Source organism: Stigmatopora nigra, chromosome 4 (genome assembly GCF_051989575.1).
Source record: "Stigmatopora nigra isolate UIUO_SnigA chromosome 4, RoL_Snig_1.1, whole genome shotgun sequence".
In the NCBI taxonomy this organism is placed as follows: domain Eukaryota; kingdom Metazoa; phylum Chordata; class Actinopteri; order Syngnathiformes; family Syngnathidae; genus Stigmatopora; species Stigmatopora nigra.
In genome coordinates this window covers 17,351,875-17,370,927 of record NC_135511.1, presented here as the reverse complement: position 1 = coordinate 17,370,927, position 19,053 = coordinate 17,351,875, and the positions used below count along the sequence as shown (strand labels likewise).

The window sequence follows — 19,053 nt, the reverse complement described above, 5'->3', positions numbered from 1 at the left end:
CACAATCAGCTATACACACACACACACACACACACATAGACGTGCAAAGTTAACAGTGTAGCAATGTGGCCTTGTTATTTTCTAAAGTTGTCTTCGTCTTTCTCCCACGAGCTTGAGACTGATCCTCCTCTGAGCTGAGGAATCGCCAGCGTTGCAAGTCCCGCTCTTACGTAACAACCTCAGGATAAACACACACACACACACACACACACACACACACATATACACACACACACACTCACACATACACACTCTCGGGTGCTCCACAGAGCTGCCTGTCACTCAAACATCCTCCCTTATGGAATGATCGTCAAAATTGGCTTATTTGATGGGATTCTCAATCCGGAATTCTGAAGGTGGACATGTATGACATTGTACTGGGGTGCCGGAGTCTATCTCAGCCAACTACGGTCACCCTGAATCGGCAGTCATTCAAATGCAGGCACAAGGAGAAGAAAGACAACCAATCATAGCCAAGCGCAGTTTAGCCATACCATAAGGACCCACCTGGGATCGAACGCTCGACCCCAAAACTGCGACCCTCTAAGCCAAGGGTGTTAGACTCGGGTTGGTTCACAGGCCGCTTTAAAGTCAACTCGGTTTCATGTGGGCTGGACCATTTTAGATATAATATTTAGATTTTCTTTTTATATAAATGGATTAAAATAACTGATTTAATGGCCCTGAATATTCAGTTTTTTATAGATTAAAAACAATGTTTATTCTAGCTTTTTTATATATATTTTTAGATATTACAAAATGATTTTTGAACTAAAAACACAGAAAAAAATTATTAAAAAATGACAAATATGGATTTAAAAGGGAGAAAAATCTGAAAATTAAATATACATTTAATATACATCTATACTCTTCATTTGAATTTGATCCTAAAACAGAAAGTCGGCACTCATAATTTACTTTTTCGGGCCACACAGAATGATGTGGCGGGCCAGATTCGGCCCCCGGGCCACCACTTTAACACTAAACAGAAAACAAAAACTATCGCCAAACTGAAAAACACATATTCTCGGATTAAATAAGAAACATTATTCTGTTTTAAGAGTCACTTTCCTTTTCACACAACACATTTTTATCACATCTTAAAAAAAACCCAATATATTCCCTTCCACTTTTCCCCAAAACTTTAACATCATCAAAATTCCTAAAGTTACCGTCTTTATACATCCCATATCACTCACTCCCCGCCAATTGTCCGTTAATCCACGAGCGCGTCCGCGGTATAAAACAGACCGAAAAAAAACAACTATTGTCTACAAGGAGAAGAAGTGGGAGTCTTTTTTTTTTTGCTTGAACAATTCCTAAATCCTCCGCGTCGGAGACAGAAAGAGACGGACGGGGTGGGGGGACGGGGGGGACGGCGAAATAAACGGGACACTGGCTGACATCACTTCCTTTGAGAGTGTGACGGCTTAGCGCATCATCGCGCCGACAGCCAGACGAGTGCGGCGAGTGGGTGGTCGCCCTGGCAACGGCGATGCTGTCATGACCGTATCTCTATATCCTACCTGACAGTCGCCGCCGGCAACCGGCACACACCCACACACGCGCACGCACACACGGTTGTTGGGGGAAATGCACGCACGTGCCGTGGAAGCACTTTGGTGTTCTTTTTTGTATTTGTGTGGGGAAGAAAATAAATGGAAAAAAACACAGTGGTGGCTGGTTGAAACAATGCGAATAACCCGCATGTTAATGCTCCTTTGGGCACAATTATGCAGTACGGGAAGGAGTAGAAATCTCCCACGGGCTATGAAGGCATCCAGTGGGTAGAGAGAGAGATATAATGGAAGCACTGAAGCAGGTCTGTTAACATGTGCTTCTCTTGGGGAGACCAATTTTTGTAGGGAAATCAAGGGAAATCTGGAGTGCTGTATTTTACGGACTATACGTTACTTTTTGGGTGTTTTTTTTTTTTTCAAATTGATTGGCCGGTTTTATGATGAATACTCAAGGGAGGCTTTTGTTGTATTTTTTGACCTCTGTTTTTTTGTGTTATTTTACAAAAATGGGTGAACGTTTTTTTTTCATTTTACAGTTTTTGTTTTAATGTCAGTTTGGTTTTGGGTTCGGATTTTTTTTTTTTAAGTCCTTCCAATAGTGGAATTAATACACCAGTGTGATTTATATATATTTTTTTAGTAGTGCTGTATTTAGGTATTTAAAAAAAAAGTACTATCTATACACTCTAAATTAGACGTCCAAGTATACTATAAATGTACTCCTTCCTATAATAGTCCTAAACAATGGCTAACATGCAGACTACAAGTAAAAGATCCTTAGAGTGATCTCCCAATACAACACAGATGTTTCTGGAGTATCAAAAAGTACAGACTTTGCCAAGATTATTGGATCCAATCCAGTATTTTCATTTCCATGGTGCTTTTTGGCTTCTATAAATACAACAATTAAGCAAATATGTCCTTTGAGTACGACTACTTTTCGTAATAGTAACAAATCATCGCTTGGTATTTGTGTACAAAGCAAAAATAAGAGCGGTCATGAGTTTTTGTGCTAATTTTACCGGTCGAAAAATCGGCAAAATACACCAAAAAAATGAAAAATAGTATGAATAAATACAATAGTAAAAAATAGTATAAATACAAGCAAAGCAAGCAAAGTATGTTTCTTCTGAAAACGAGGATTTCTACTTTCCCAATAGCTTCAAAAATTAGCTAACAGTAATTTAGCAACTATTCTGGCCCAAAAAAATAAACTCAATAAAGGCATTACAGCAAAAATTTGATGAGTAAAAGCATTTACGGTACAAAACTTGACACGCCACGGGATTATGCAACTACACATGATTATTTAATATTCTGAGTGCTCAAATATATATATAAAACATGCTATATATGTAAATATCCATAAGAGGAGACTGGATATGTATATGGAGCATTGACTTTTCTAGTTTTCATAATTTTCTAGCAGTCAGGGCTCTTTGAAAATCAAATTATTGCTATATATTCCTATATATATTATTCCTATATACACATTATAATTTCTATGCGTATATTTTTCAGGTTGTGGCCTCAAAACCCGATTTAATCAATAAACAAATAGTCAACTAAAGCCCAAATTGTCATTGTTTGGCACTTCTGAACCCCGCAAAGAGTTCCGATTGGTTAGATTTCTTTTTTTAATCTTGCGTTCGGCACCGGCGGCTCGTGGCTAAATAATTTGGGATTAGACGGGCGGCATAATCTCTTTAGACAGTGTGCCATCTCAGCAGACCGAGCGGCGTACATCTATCTATGTCTATCTACGTCTGTTAGAAAAAGAAGAGCGGCTTTCCCTTTCCGTCCCGTGGATGCTAGCGACGTACTTAGCGACAGGTGCGCTTACTTGCGTGAGGAATTTGTCAAAGGTTCAAAGGAGCGTGTGTTGTTCCCATGCCGTGCCTTTGGCTGTACATGGAGCTCCCGATGCACAGTGAGTAAACTTGCAAAGGGGGAATGTAGATGTAGATGTAGTCAACTACGCTTAAACGTATCTAAGACGGTCTGTCTGCATGTACTTGTCAAAAAGAGCTAGAAATAACAGTGTTTTTGTGTCATAAATGTAGTCCAAGAGTTTAAAAACCTAGAAATCACTCTTGACTCTCAACTCAACTTTAAAATACACTTACCGTATTTTCACGACTATAAGGCGCACTTAAAAGTCTTACATTTTCTCCAAAATAGACAGTGCGCCTTATAATCCAGTGCGCCTTATATATGAAGAAAACCAGAAAACCAAAAAAGGAAAAACCACCACTGTCGGATATTAAAAAAATACAAACGCCTGAACTGAAACAATACTGTTAAATATGCAGATGCCATCTTAGTTTACAAAATCTTCCATCAAATAGCTCCTCCCACAATGCAAGATTTTCTACCAAAAAAATTCCAACAGGTTAACAAGGGCTGGCTCTAGAGGTGACTGTGTATGTATCGAGTACAGTGTTTCCTAACAATGGTGTCCCGCGGGAAATTGCAAAAAGTCACAAAATGTAATATTCAGAGAATAAAAATGAATATGAATGATGAGATTAAAATTAAACTATTTCAAGGTTAAAATCAAGAAATGATGAATGTTAAATTATTGATTATACTATTGTGAAACAATCATTTTGTTGCTTATTTTTCACTAACATGAACAAGAATATATGTAGTTTGTATGGCCTCAACTTTTGGCAACATATTTTCTTTGCATAATATTAGGAGTATTAAGTAATATTTGAATAAAAGTCTATTAAAACATGACATCAAACTCAGACCTCAACTTAGCTAAGTCAGTGTGAAAATTTTGATTTAGCAAAAATTTTAGTTTTTTGTGATTCCTGCTGATAAAATTATGATAATAATGACTATTGTTAATATAGGTGACATCATTTTAAATAAAAAATATTTTCAGTCCTTTGGAAATGAGCCCTTATCTACAATCTTACATATTTACATATATATGTTCATTAACACGAATATATGTGTTCATTAATATGTGCTATCCCTTATTAAATCAATCCAATCAAATAGGAATAGATAGTGGAATAAATGTGGGAATATGGCAAAGGGCGACATTTTGGTCAGATGAGTGAAAAGTGTTCACAAATGATGTGCTTTTGGGTGATGGGTAGGTAGTAATAAGACTAACCTGCACGGGGGGGCTTCCTTCCTTCAAGTGGAACACAAAGAGTAGATCTGGAATAAGGCTGCCATCAGGGTGTGCTCCAGGGCACGTGTGCGCTCCGTGGTGTCGCTCGGGGTCGTTAGAGGAACTCCTACAAAGACGGACGGGCACAAGGTTTACGTGTCATGCTGACCTTGTAAAGGGTTTTTTGGGAGAATCTTATAAGAACTCCACACAAAAAAACAAGGTTACATGTGTTTGTTTATTAGTTTTTTTTTCTTACTGATAAGGCTTTCGACTGGTGGTCTAAAATGACGTAGCGAAATGTGTAGTTTGAAAAAAATATCTTTTAAAAAAATTATATTTTAGTATTAATGTGGGCTGGACCAATTTAATATATATATTTTTTTATAAATGGGTTAAAAGAACTGGATTAAAAGACCTGAATATTCAGTTTTTTATAGATCTAAAACAATGTTTATTTTAGCTAATTAATTTTTAGATTTTACAAAATGATTTTTGAACGAAAACCACTGAAAAAATGAATAAAAAATTACAATTATTGATTTAAAAAGGGAGAAAATCAGTAAATTTAATATACATCTATACTCATTTAAATTTTATCCTAAAACAGAAAGTCGGCACTCATGATTTACTTTCCCGGGCCGCACGAAATGATGCGGTGGGCCAGATTTGGCCCCCGGGCCGCCACTTTGACACCTGTGCCCTAAATGTATAAGTACACTATGCAGAACAGAGCATAAAAGTTCAAGAATATCCAATCAAGAAGCTCCATTCATTCCATTGGACATTTCTTATATGAATGTATTCTAAGAACAAAAAAAGTTTCTTGCTTCTTTTTTCTACACAATTTATTTGCAAAAAAACTTAAAAATGTTATTTGTAACCCTCCCCTATTTCCGCCTACAGCCCAAATCGAAGTTATACCGTGCAAAATTTGCGGAGACAAATCATCAGGGATCCACTACGGAGTCATCACGTGTGAGGGCTGTAAGGTAAGACCCCGTCAAAGTAGAGTTATTGACCTAGCAACTGACCTAGCAACTGACTTACCTGTTGATGTGTGAGCAGGGATTCTTCAGGAGGAGTCAACAAAATAACGCGGCCTACTCCTGCCCTCGCCAGAGGAACTGCCTCATCGACAGAACAAATCGCAACCGATGCCAACACTGCCGCCTTCAGAAGTGTCTGGCCTTGGGAATGTCCAGAGATGGTAAGGCCCTTCTCATCTACACTCTAGTTGTGCCCTGTAAACAAAAGCAAAATACTTAACTAAAGTCACAAAGAGATATGCAGTCGTATCTCTACTTACAAAATTAACTTTTTCGGTAACTTGAAAATTTCGTAAGTAGAACTTTATATGTAAATTCTGTAATTCATTCACACAAAACCTTTAAAATTGGTGAAAGTGTCCCAATTTTGTATGAAAGATGTGAGGAAACACACAAAAAAGAGAAAATTAAAAGGAAATAATTTATAAAAACTTAACTAAAGACACAGATATGCAGTCATACCTCTACTTACAAAATTTACTTTTACCGTAACATTAAAATTTCGTAACTAGAAGTGTACTTTATATGTAAATTGTGTAATTCATGCAAACAAAACCTTTAAAATTGGTCAGATTATCCCAATTTTGTATGAAAGATTTGAGGAAACACACAAAAATGAAAAAAAAATTTAAGTAAATAATTTATAAAAACTTAACTAAAGTCACAAATAGATATACAGACGTACCTCTACTTACAAAATTAATTGGTTCCAAGACTTTTGCCATAACTTGAAAATTTCGTAAATAGAGGTGCACTTTATATGTAAATTCTCCTATTTGTTCCATGGTCCTCACACAACTACCAACTTAAACCCTTTAAAATGGGTCAAAGTGTCCTAATTTTTAATGAAAAATGTGAGGAAACACAAAAAAATGAGTAAACGATAAGGAAACTATTCATAACAACTTAACTAAAGTCGCAAATAGAACATTTCGTAAGTAAAGGTACACTTTATATGTAAATTCTCCTATCTGTTCCATAATCCTCACCCAACTACCAACTAAAACCCTTTAAAATCGCTCAAAGTATCCCAATTTTGTATGAAAGACATCAGGAAACACAAAATAAGGAAATGATTTATAAAAACACAGCCTCACAAGACCTAAAAAGGTTCTTTCGTCCCTAATTTTTCCCCCCGTTTCCTTCCCACCAGCGGTCAAGTTCGGCCGCATGTCCAAGAAACAACGCGACAGTCTTTACGCCGAAGTCCAGAAGCACCAGGCGCGACTACAGGAACAGCGACAACAACAAACGGGCGAAGCCGAAGCCCTGGCCCGCGTCTACTCCTCCAGTCTAACTAACGGACTGTCCACCCTCAACCATGAAATCGGGGGCACCTACGCCAATGGTCACGTCATCGACCTGCCCAAGGGCGCCCACGGCAATGGCGGCGGGCTACCCGGTGGCTACTATGGGATGGAATCCACCCAGCCGTCTCCAGACCAGTCCGGTTTGGATATGTCGGGCATGAAGCACATCAAGCAGGAACCGGTTTATGACCTGACGCCGGTCCCTAACCTCTTCAGCTATGGGGGGTACCAGGACAGCCAATTGGTTCACAACAACGTCAGCATGGGAGAACTGGGTAAGGCTAGACTCCGCCTCCAACTATTATTCGAGGAAAGTTTCTAGGAAATTGAACTAGAGGGTCTTTGTTGCATCAGTTGGATAAAAAAATGACAAAATTATGAACAAATTAACATTGAAATTGTGGTTGGAAATTACATAAGTGTTGGTAGACTTTATTTGGAAAGATTAATGGTGGAATGTCACAATTAATGAGCTTAGTTTGCCATCTTTAGTTCGGATAAATGTATATTTAGTTTGATTATTTTTGGGTGGGTTTCCTTTTCCATGTTACATTTTATATTTTTTATATTTTGCAACCAAGGATTTTTTGGGGGGTGCCTTTTTTGGTTAAAAAAGAGCAACATTTTCTTATATTTAGTGTTTAAAATCTGGTGTGAAAGTTTTAGTTTTCATTTTTTGGCACATTTTGAAAGAATATTAAGAGCAACATTTTCTTACATTTAGTGCGCCATAAAGTGCTTAAAATCTGGTGTGAAAGTTTGTTTTTTGTGCAAATTTACAACAATATTAAGAGCAACATTTTCTTAAATATAGCAAACCAGAAAAGTGCATAAAATCTGGTGTGAAAGTTTATTTTTTGGCAAATTTGCAACAATATTAAGCCTATGACATGCAAATTGTTGTGCGATTTGGTCCATTTTTTTTTTGCATAATCAGTGTTTTACATCTTACTCTATCTTCCACCAAAAAGCCATTTTTTCTAAACAGAAATGAAGTGTTTGTAATGAATGGACGCCGTCTCTCCCCTACAGATCGAATTGCCCAGAATATCATCAAATCTCACCTGGAGACCTGTCAGTACACGGCAGAGGAACTACAACAGTTGGCCTGGCAGACACACTCCTACGAGGAGGTCAAAATGTACCAGAGCAAGGTGAACTCCATTTTTTTGCCCTATTATTATCTTTTATTTTTTTTGCCTTAAGATAACGAAGCTATAAAATTCTCTGATTAATGATTATATGCTAAAAACAAAGCTTACCAGTTTGAACTTTAAACATTGTCATTCATGTGTACAGTAAAATATAGCTTAAATATTTGCAAACCATTGTTTTCATTGACGTTTAACAGCATTTTACAATTTCTTTGGGATTTAGGGCTTTTATTTTGGAGAAAAATGACTACAAAGTGACTAAAAAGAACACAAAAAAACTCACCTAGAAAGTGATGTGCTATCTTTTAGCCTCGGGACGTGTTATGGCAGCAGTGCGCTATCCAGATCACGCACGCCATCCAGTACGTGGTGGAGTTCGCCAAACGCATCTCAGGGTTCATGGAGCTGTGTCAAAATGACCAGATCCTCCTGCTCAAGTCAGGTGAGTCCTCGACCCCAAGCCGACTCACCCGAGACCACATTACGGCTTCTAAAGGTCACGATCTGGACTCTTTCAGGTTGTCTGGAGGTGGTCCTGGTAAGGATGTGCAGGGCCTTCAACCCCCTCAACAACACCGTACTCTTTGAGGGCAAGTACGGCGGTATGCAGATGTTTAAAGCTCTGGGTAAGATGAGCCACAGAAAATGGCGGATCCTGGGAGTCCTGACTGACTGACCTTCTTCTGTTTTTGGTTTTTGTGTTGGCGTTCAAGGTTGCGATGAATTGGTCAGCGCCGTGTTCGACTTTGCCAAGAGTTTGTGCTCGCTGCAGTTGACGGAAGAGGAGATCGCCCTCTTCTCGGCCGCCGTTCTCATTTCTACGGGTCAGTAAACGTCTCGTTGTGAAGGAATCCCAAGCGTTTTTTATGGAAAGATCACTTTGTTGCATGCTGTCTGGTTTTTGAGTTAGTATGGGTGTTTTCAGTAGTTTTTTTGTGGTTGTGTCCTCATCTGATTCTTTGTGGAGTGTTGAGGTAGTGATGGATTTGGTTGTAGGACCAGAATCGATCCAGTAGTCGTGGGAATTTACTGGAAAACAAAGAATTTGGCGAAAATGCTGGATGAGTGGGACTACAGTAATCCCTCGATTATCGCGGTAAATGTAGACCAGAAATGCCCGCAATTACCAAAAAAAACGCGAGTCACCCCTATTAAAAGTCTTTTTTCAGTCAATTAATGTTATATTAGTATTTCGGGATAACAAATTTGGGCATCGGATAAGGATTCTTGTAAAAAATTATGGATTATGGATAACTTTATCCATCCCGGATTCGGGAAATTTAATTCCAGATTCAATCAGAATCAGATTGCAAGTCGAAAAAATAAAAAGCTGCATTTATAAACATTTTTTTGGATGACTATAATAAATTGGACTTGATTCCTTTAAAAAAATCAGATATTCAAAAAAGAAATACATAAAACAGCATCAGAAAATCTTACCTATGACAATAAATGTATAGCAGTGATTAATATTTTTAAATTCCTACCAAATTCCAGTTTATAAAAGCCACAAACTGGTAGTATTGTTCAAATTGAATCCAATTGTATTGCTTTGGGTTTTCGTCATTTCATAGAATTGTTTGTTAGCACACTCGAAATTATTATTATTATTATTTTTTAATTTAAATTGTGTCTTTCAATCCCCCTTTTTCAGACCGTCCATGGTTGATGGAGCCCCGCAAAGTACAAAAACTCCAGGAGAAAATCTACTTTGCCCTTCAACACATTATGCAGAAGAACCACATGGATGAGGATGCTTTGGCTAAGGTAGGAAAACCCAAATGCTAAATCATGCGAGCACATACAAAGGGCAAACATGTCAAAACTTGTTTTTCCCAACTGATAATGTCAACACTGATTCGAATCAGTACACTTTTAGACAGAATCATAAAAAAAACAAAGACTATTTAGTCCTAACTAAGGAACTGAGAAGAAATATACGCTAAAGCAAGGGTGCTAAACTTGAGTTGGTTTAAGGTTAACTACATTTAATGTGGCCTGGACCATTTTAGGTATAATATTTAGATTTTTTTTTGATATATTGGATTAAAAGAATTGGATCAAAAGCCCTAAATGTTCAGTTTATTTAATAAGGCAAAACGTCTTTTAAAGTTTTCATTTCAAAAGGAAAAATGTATTTTTTAATTATGTTCAAGTGGAAAACTTTGAACAAAAAATTTGGATTAAAAACTGCATTAATTGATTTAAAAAGGGGGAAAGCAGGAAATATAATATTTATAACTGTCATATAATATTTAGATTATTTTTTATTAATGGATTAAAATCCCTGAATATTCCATTTTTATAGATCTAAATCAATGTTTATTTTAGCTTTTTTTTTAAATTCAGATTTTACAAAATTATTTTTGAACTAAAAACACAGAAAAAATGATTAAAAAATGACAATTATTGATTTAAAATGGAAAAAAATCAGGATATGTAATATACAGCTATACTCTTCATTTGAATTTGATCCTAAATCCTTTTTCAACTAAAAACATAGAAAAAAATGATTAAAAAATGACAATTCTTGATCTAAAAGGGGAAAAAACAGTAAATCAGTTTTCTTAGGGGGGCAAGAAAAGACATTTTTGATTGACTCTCTGAATAATGGTTCATTTTTTGGATGATTTTTACTTCTTCACAATTGTGCTGGAGCCTAATTCATCTTTATAGATGTAAAACAATGTTTATCTCAGCATTTTTGATATATTTTTAGAATTTCCAAAATGATTATTGACCTAAAAACACCAAGAAATTGATTAAAAAATGACAATAATTGAAAATTAGGAAATATAATATCCATCTCTACTCTTCATTTTAATTTGATCCGAAAACAGAAAGTCACCACCCATAATTTACTTTCCCGGGCCACACAAAATGATGCGACGGTCCACATTTGGCCCCCGGGCCACCACTTTCCCACCTGAACTAAACTGACGTCCCTTTTCCCTCCACCATCAGCTAATCAGCCGCATCCCGACCCTCTCGGCCCTGTGCACTCTCCACACGGAGGAACTCCAAGCCTTCCAGCAGCTCCACCCAGAAACAGTCAACGTCCTCTTCCCACCTCTCTACAAGGAACTCTTCAACCCGGACCCCAACTCCGCCATGTCCGTACCCAAGTGACGACAAAAAGGACCGCCGTCTCCGACCCCCGGAGAGACGCCATCCTCCGTCCTCGAGTCTCGACGGGCCCGAAACTTCCGAAAGTTGGCGCCAACAAAACTAGGAATGTCCAGCACTTATATCCCAGGCACCGCCCCCAGTTCACCGATACAGTCTGAAGAATGTATATAGAAATGGAAAAGTGGGCGGAGTCTTCTTCTGACCAGAAATGTACAGACTTTAAAGCTTTTTTTTTTGTTGGCCAATTGGTAAAAAAAAAATGTGGAAAATGGACAACGTTTTTGTTGTCGTTTTCTGTTGGGATAGTTTTTAAGATATTGTAGATACGTATTCTCCTTAGTAACAAGCGGATTTACAGTATTACTATTTCTGTTCAAAATAAGTTAGTCTTAATTTAAATATAAGGCCAATGGTTCCTGGTCTTGAGTGTTTTTATTTTAACGGATAGTTTTTTCGTGTACAGAATTTGTAAAGTTAAGACGTGGAAAGGAATATTGGCTTATAATAAGGGGGGGGGGGGTGTTTTTTTTTGCAATTGTTTATATTTGGATTTTGCTCATATTTATAGACGGGATGCAAATGTGTAGAATTGTAAAGAACATTAAGGACTGAGAAAAAAAATTTAAAGGGGAAGGTGTACTATTTTGTTGCTGCAATAACAAAAAAAAAATAATCCAAAAAAGCTGGATTGCTTTGGAACAATCAGAAGGAAACAATCAGAAACTACTTTAAAATAAACTCTATATTTTTGGCTGAAAAAAAAAAAATTAAAATCGTGACGGTGCCCCATATATTACTTAAAAAAAACTGAAAAAATGCCTTGACTTCAGAGTGTCAGCCATTTTTTTCTCAATTGAAGAGCAAGATGAGGAAAAAAAAAATCTTAAAATCTTCAAAAAAGTGTATTAATCGCCGTATCATTTTTTGCACAAGTCAGATTGGACAACCCGGATAATTCCGGGTTGTGAATATGAAGGAACCCAGAGAGCAATAACTTTAAAACTGCAATCTTTCCCTTTTTTGTGGTTTAAAACAGGGTAGCAATTTCAAGTCAAATGCACTATTTCACATGGTACTTCAGTCCAGCCAATCACGGACTCTGTTTTGAACAAAACTTATTGTGAGCTGTACTTTTTGGACAAACTGTTGTGAACAAAAACAATCAATGGCTGTTAATCCCGAAAAAAAGACAAAAAAACGATCGACAATCACTTGGTTTTGGTTTGGTTAGCCGATATATATTTATTAGCACTTATAAACTTGTCTTAATTTTGATTGGAGTTTGGCCACTGAGTAACAAAGTTGGGACGTTTTTTTGCCGGTTTGCGTAGTTCTGTTTTTAACCACTAGGTGCTTTTTGTTAGGCGGATTCAAATGTGCCAAAAGAAGTTGAAAAATAACTTTAAAAAGGCAATTTATAGTTCCAGATTCTCTTTTTTTTTGAAAGAAAATGAGAAATAATCGCAAATTGAATAATATTTTTAGTTAAATCGTAACCACAGAAGAAGAAAAATATGACTTGGAAATGTCAATGTTGTAAAACAAAATGAGCAAAAAAGTTATTTCAAAAATACTTTTTTTTCAACAAAAATTTGAGAATGAAATGTTTCTTTTTTTTTACATTTTCATTCAAAATTACACTTCTTTTGGCCCATTTTGATAGGCATATTTGCTCAAAAACGACAACACCTTTAAAAAAGGACAAGCAAAAAAAATGACAAATGCATAAAAACACAATCTAATATTTCATGTATTGTCCCAAATTTGACAAAGCACTTAAACTGAATCCGTGAATTTAACGATATGCGGTAGGGGGCGTGGTCAAACTCTGGTATGAAAAAAAAATACCAATGTTCCTTAAACAGTGGCCAAATGTTTGTCAGTTACGTAAACATACCGAATTAAATTACGTCAAATAATTCTAGTATGCTATTAAGTGAAGTATTATTCTAGTTATTGAATATATGGCTGAATTTTGTTGATTTTAAGGAAGACAATCATATAAACTTGCTCATAAACTAGCTCGATGCGCAACGTAGCATCTCTCAGGGAGCAGCTCTTTTCTGACTTAGCATTAGAAAAGGCTTTGATATTTTTCCAAAATTTAATGACCTTTTTAATCATAAGACAAGTACAACTTTTTTGCCATTTAAGCAGAATTCATCGTCCAAAAAAAAACGCGTTAAAAGCCACAAATAAGATAAGAATAGCGGCGTTTGGGGAGAGGGGCAAATTGTCGCTAACTATTAGCTTCATATCAGTGTGCTCTTGTCATCGCTAACGTACGTTTACGGCTAATTTTGCTGCTTTTTTGGGGGAAGTTTGCCGGGAAATGTGATTTTTTTTTTCCCCGTTTAAGACTGCCAAATCGGAGAGGCGGTACGGGGTCGGGGAACTATGTGGTGCGCGGGGGGTAACGTAACACTGTAAGTAAGACACTGTAGCAATAAGAACTGGAGGCATTTACTACGGTCCTGTTTGCATTGTAAGATTATTTTTTATTTGACTACTATTTACTATTATTATTGTTCTTCTTATGTCTACTATTCTTCCATTACTATTAGCCTATTGTTGTTCTGTTCTATTTGCATGACGTTTCATTGCAATGAAACTTTTGGGGGGTATATTTTATGTTTGCTCACTATTTTGTGAGGTCACGGGTGGGATGATTGACAGATCGACGAATGGGAGGGACGGGTTTGAAACCCATAAACGAGTCGGTGAGTTTTTTTCCCGATCGTCTGCAGGATTTTGGAATAAAATATGATTATTTATACGCAAGGAATTTTAGAGATGCTGTTTAAAATGGATGAGAAGGCTTTTTTTTGGTTGTTTTTAGGGTTTTTTTGGTTGTTTTTTTTTTATGGATAACCATTGAATGTGTGAGTTGCTATCACCAGTCAGTGAACGGCCCATTCTGTACTGGCCTTACTTATTGAAGCGGATCCGAGGGGGAACTTTTGTGAATGTTATGGAGTCTTTTGTTCAGTTCCAGGGACTGAACTCCATACGCCTTTCGCACTCCATCAACACAGACAAATATGTTTAAAAAAAAAACAAACAAACGCACAATGACTAGTTCAGTGTTTCCCAACCACTTCACTACTCTATTCATTATATTTTTTGGGTTTTTTTTTGGTTTTTAAGTTCATAAAAATGTGACAATCCATGTTGAAACTCATAAGAAGAAGCTACTTTTGCTACTAAGACTTAGCACTGAAGTTTTTCTTTAATTTTAAGTTCATAAAAATGTGAAAATCCATACTCAAACTTGTATAGGAGATGCTACTCAGGCTAATAGGAGTTAGCATTGAAGAAAAAATAAATGAAGTTATAATAGGGGTGAACTTATAATGATTTTTTTTATTATCGCGGCTTTGTCTGGTGGAGATTAACAGCGATATTTGAGGGATTACTGTAAAAGGATTCATACATTGTAATATTCCAAGAGAAAGTTTTTAATGTTAAAAAGATTAAAATTGAACTATTGAGATTAAAATTGAAATTTATGTCATAGATTGTACGCTTACAAGATGGCAAAATGTTGAAATTTAGGTGTATTTTGTTGCTTATTTTTACGCAATGTTTCAACTTTTACGCAATGTTTCAACTGTTAAGTCTGTGTAATCAAAAAAACTTCTCTTTTAGTAATTTTAGGAAATTGAAGTACTATTGGGAGTAAAAAAAAAGTCGTAATGTTACGGGATTTAAGTTTTTACAGAAGTTTTTGGGTTTCAAGGGCATCAAATTTTTGGCAAAGTAAAGTCTGTGTGAGCATAACATTGTTTTTACGGCATTTTAGGGCATTTAAGAAATATTGCGAGTAAAAATTCAATTAAATTACGAGATTAAAAATTGTTACATGACGTATTTTTACATGATGTGAACCAAAAAGTTGTTCAGGGTCGATAAAATCTAATTCTGGTGAAGATTTTGGAGTAGTTTTAGGCCTTTACATGATTCTTATTGATAAATATTTAATAAAAATGACTTAATATTATTAATATAGGCAATATTAGTTTTAAATTAGAAGATTTTCCGCTTGTGGTGTGCCTTGAGAATTTTTTTTTTGATTGAAAAAGGTTGGAAAACACTGAACTAGTCAACATTCCGCACAAACACATTATACACTTTTTCTTTTCTTTTATTTTTTAAACCTGTTTCCTACACTCCGTCCACACATAAATCCGACTTTTCTCCCAAAAACAAAAGCTTTTTTTTTTTTTTAGCTTTCTCAGTGCATTCCGCATGCGTGCAATTCAAGTAGCTTTGGAATTTTTTTTCTAATTTATTTTTCCGAATGTCTGGGCGTGCAAAGAGGAGCAAATGATACAAAAAAATAATAATGTAGCCATCTGTAACATATTTGGGATTACAGAACAAAAACACTGAAAAAAATGATTTTTTTCTGTTTTTCAAAGTGCCATAGCTCGGGTTGAAAAAACAATGAATGATTGGACGTGGGCTGTAGCTTGAGTGGACCAATCAGAAGACAGGAAAACTCAAGGAAAATGTGCATTCCGTTATACTGCAAACTGATTTTTTTTGTTGATTATTGGGGGATTTTGTGATGCTTTCTTCATTTTTTTGGTCAAAACGGGACATTTCAGGCTCTGACTATCAATCTACGAGCTCGTATGGGCAAAACCCATTCTTTTTCCACGTGGGAATGATATTTTAAACGCGGGTGTGTATGTGTGAAAATTTGCATGGGCACCCACGTTATGGATTGGAATGGGTTGAAGTTCAGAGCTATGCAGGGGGGGGGGGGATTTGCTGAGTCCTACTTTAATATGTGTAAATACTATGTGAAGGTCTGAAGTGAGTTTTGTTAAATTCTATATTTTATCGCTTTTGTAGAAATTTTGTTGTGGGAAGAAAAAGAAATACAATAAATTTTATGGGTGAATTTTTGACTCTTGTTTTTTGTTATCATTAAAAAAACAGTAACAAAGAATATATTCGCATGTACAAGTTGACCCAAAAAAAAACAGGAACTTTTTAACAAGCTAATAAGAACACGACATTTTGATGAAATTGTAATTTGTTTAAAAACATCTCAGTTGAGATACTGTGAATTTTATCCTGAATTTAAAATGTTGTTTTTTAGTCGCTATTTGCTCATGTCTGTCAATATAGACTTCAAAAAAGTCATTTTTTTGGCTCACCTTGCATATAGAAAAATATACAGTAATACCTCGTTTAACGCGGTTAATAGGTTGCAAGACATGCCGCGATAGGTGAATAGTTTTAATATTTCTACAATTATTTAACCCCAGAAGCTATAAACTAGCGTCTAGTGGCCAGTGAGATCTTTTTAACCCATTTTATGTAGTATTATGCAAAAATCCAAGGTCAATTCTACTCACTAATCATGTCCAATTGTGACTTTTTTTTAAACCCATTTTATGCATTATTATTTAAAACTCAAGGTAAATTCTTCTCTCTAATCATCTCCAATTGTGACTTAATTTTAGTTTTTAAACCATTTTACGTATTATTATTTAAAACTCCAAGGTAGATTCTGCTCTCTAGTGGCCAATGAAATCATCTCCAATTGCAACTTTTTATATTTTAACGGCTAACCCATTTTACATATTATTTAAAACTCCATGATAGATTCTGCTCTCTAGTCCCAATGAAATCATCTCCAATTGTGATTTTTTTTAACCAATTTTATGTATTATTATTTCAACCCCACCCCCTAAAAAAAAAAAATCAAATATCTTTATTGTCATCATACACAGCAGCGTATAACATAATTGGTGACATTTTGTATTATCATGTAAAACTCCAAGTTAAATTCTGCTATCTCCAATCATCTCCAATTGTAACTTATTTTTTACCCCATTTTATGTGTTATTATTATTTAAAACTCAAGGTAAATTCTGCTCTTTAATTATGTCCAATTGTGACTTTGTTTTAAACCCATTTTATGTAATATTATTTAAAACTCCAACGCAAATTCTGCTCTCTAATCACATCCAATTGTAATTTACCTTCTTATCCCCACTTTATCTTTGTATTATTGTTCCTACACTGCAAACTTTTCACCCACAAAAAGATCCACCAACATTACCACATCCACACATTTGTTCGACTCTAACCAACATTCAGACCGGCCTTTTTCCCCCTACTTTTTGGACGAAAGTTAACCTACCGTTCCCATCCCGGTCCAGTGGCGCCCCCTAGGTCCTCAGTGCAGTCTCCGGCCAACTCCTGCATCCAGATCTCTTCTTAAATCTAAACAAGAGGAACATCAGTCAACGACACGTTACGTCGAGATGGCAATAATTAGCACAAGAAAGAGAATACTGAGGAAGTCCGTGCTTCCGTCATGAATTATTTGTTTTGATTTGTTATAGAAATCTTGGAGAGGACATAAGAGGAGGAAGAGGAAACACAAGGTACCTTTGAAATATCAAAAAAAAACAACAACTGGCGACTGTATGTTTGCCTGTTTGTTTGTTTTGGAGCGCTGTTCCTTTCCTCGCAAGTTATCTATCCTCTAGATGTCGGTATGGCGTCTACCCAGAGACATTAATTAATAGCTAATCAAAGCTAATGTCTCAGCAGCACATTGCCAGCACAAAGACGTGATTAATACGTAATCAAAGGCTGCGCGGCGCAAACGCACAAAGCAGAAGCCACCCCGCCTCGAACGCCGCTGTTGTTATAGAAATAAACGAACGCTGGCGGCTTAATTAGCTGGCTGTTGATATGCGCCGTCTTCATTTGAAGTTGTCTTGGGATTTGTCTCGCAAGCCAACTTTGGCCTCCTAAGCCACAACGGCGAGGTGACAACCATTGCGCTGATATGCGCTCACGTTTTGAGGCGCGTGGTGGTAACTCGCCGCAAGAGAGGACGTTTGGTCGCCCTGACGTTTGGTCGCCGGGTGTTTTAAAGGGATTAAAAGGAACTGGATTAAAATCCCTGAATATTCAGTTGTTCTATAGATCTAGAACAATGTTTATTTTAGCTTTTTTTTTAAATATATTTTTAGATTTTGCAAAATGATTTTTGAACTAAAAACACAGAAAAAAAGTGCATTAAAAATACAATTATTGATTTAAAAGGGGGAAAAATAAGGAAATGTAGTATACATCTAAACTCTTCATTTTAATTTGATCCTAAAACAGAAAGTCGGCACTCATCATTTACTTTACCGGGCCACACAAAATGATGCGGCGGGCCAAATTTGGCCCGCGGGCCGCCACTTTGACACACGTGATGCGAAAAGGAAAAGTTGAACAGGGGGAGTTTTTAAAATCAATAACAGTATTTTCTTCATACAGATCCCATTAAATGGCAAAAGTACTACTCTAAATTGCATAAATTGTACGATTTCAGAAAAACATCAAACAATGACCCAAGGTGAAGTATTTTTGTAAGGAAATACACATAAAATCATTTTCCTGAAGTTGACGTGCATGTTGGAAGCTTGCACTAACCTTAAAACTCATATTTACAGTAATTGCAAAAAAGATCGCTAATGTTCATTGATATTTCGACCTAAAAAAAAGAAAAATAACTGGGGAAAACTCCTGATCTTTTAGTTATCTCAACAAAATACCAAAATCACGTCCAGTTTGCATAAATATCATAAGTATGAACTTGCACTTACCTGCAAAATGTTTACTTTTGACATTTAAAAATGTAAATAATTGCGGAAAAACTCCGATCTCTTTTTCTTATCCACCAAAATTCAACCGTTCTTCTTAAAAGTATTAAAATGACGTCAATCTAACGTAAACAGTGCA

General features: G+C 36.1%; 1 protein-coding gene and 1 long non-coding RNA gene across 3 annotated transcripts in view; one reads left to right on the top strand and one right to left on the bottom strand.

Annotated features, from left to right (window-relative positions):
* rorb (RAR-related orphan receptor B) overlaps positions 1 to 12,733 on the top strand; it is a 24,915-nt gene extending 12,182 nt beyond the window's left edge. Inside the window, exons 1-10 of one of the 2 annotated variants that reach the window (XM_077715222.1) lie at positions 3,251 to 3,450; positions 5,557 to 5,642; positions 5,719 to 5,860; positions 6,853 to 7,284; positions 8,042 to 8,163; positions 8,473 to 8,605; positions 8,682 to 8,789; positions 8,877 to 8,987; positions 9,818 to 9,930; positions 11,128 to 12,733. In XM_077715222.1, coding sequence (XP_077571348.1) covers positions 3,411 to 3,450; positions 5,557 to 5,642; positions 5,719 to 5,860; positions 6,853 to 7,284; positions 8,042 to 8,163; positions 8,473 to 8,605; positions 8,682 to 8,789; positions 8,877 to 8,987; positions 9,818 to 9,930; positions 11,128 to 11,292 — 1,452 coding nt within the window. In that variant the 5' untranslated portion in view covers positions 3,251 to 3,410 and the 3' untranslated portion in view covers positions 11,293 to 12,733. Of the gene's footprint in view, positions 1 to 3,250; positions 3,451 to 5,556; positions 5,643 to 5,718; positions 5,861 to 6,852; positions 7,285 to 8,041; positions 8,164 to 8,472; positions 8,606 to 8,681; positions 8,790 to 8,876; positions 8,988 to 9,817; positions 9,931 to 11,127 lie in introns of those variants that run through there. The other variant, XM_077715223.1, reaches the window with a different exon arrangement.
* On the bottom strand, positions 4,663 to 19,053 carry LOC144195520 (uncharacterized). The gene is made up of 5 exons (XR_013326096.1): positions 18,918 to 19,053; positions 17,453 to 17,535; positions 8,447 to 9,192; positions 5,701 to 5,894; positions 4,663 to 4,777 (listed from the first exon to the last, which is right to left on the bottom strand). It is a non-coding gene; the product is annotated as an uncharacterized LOC144195520 (long non-coding RNA).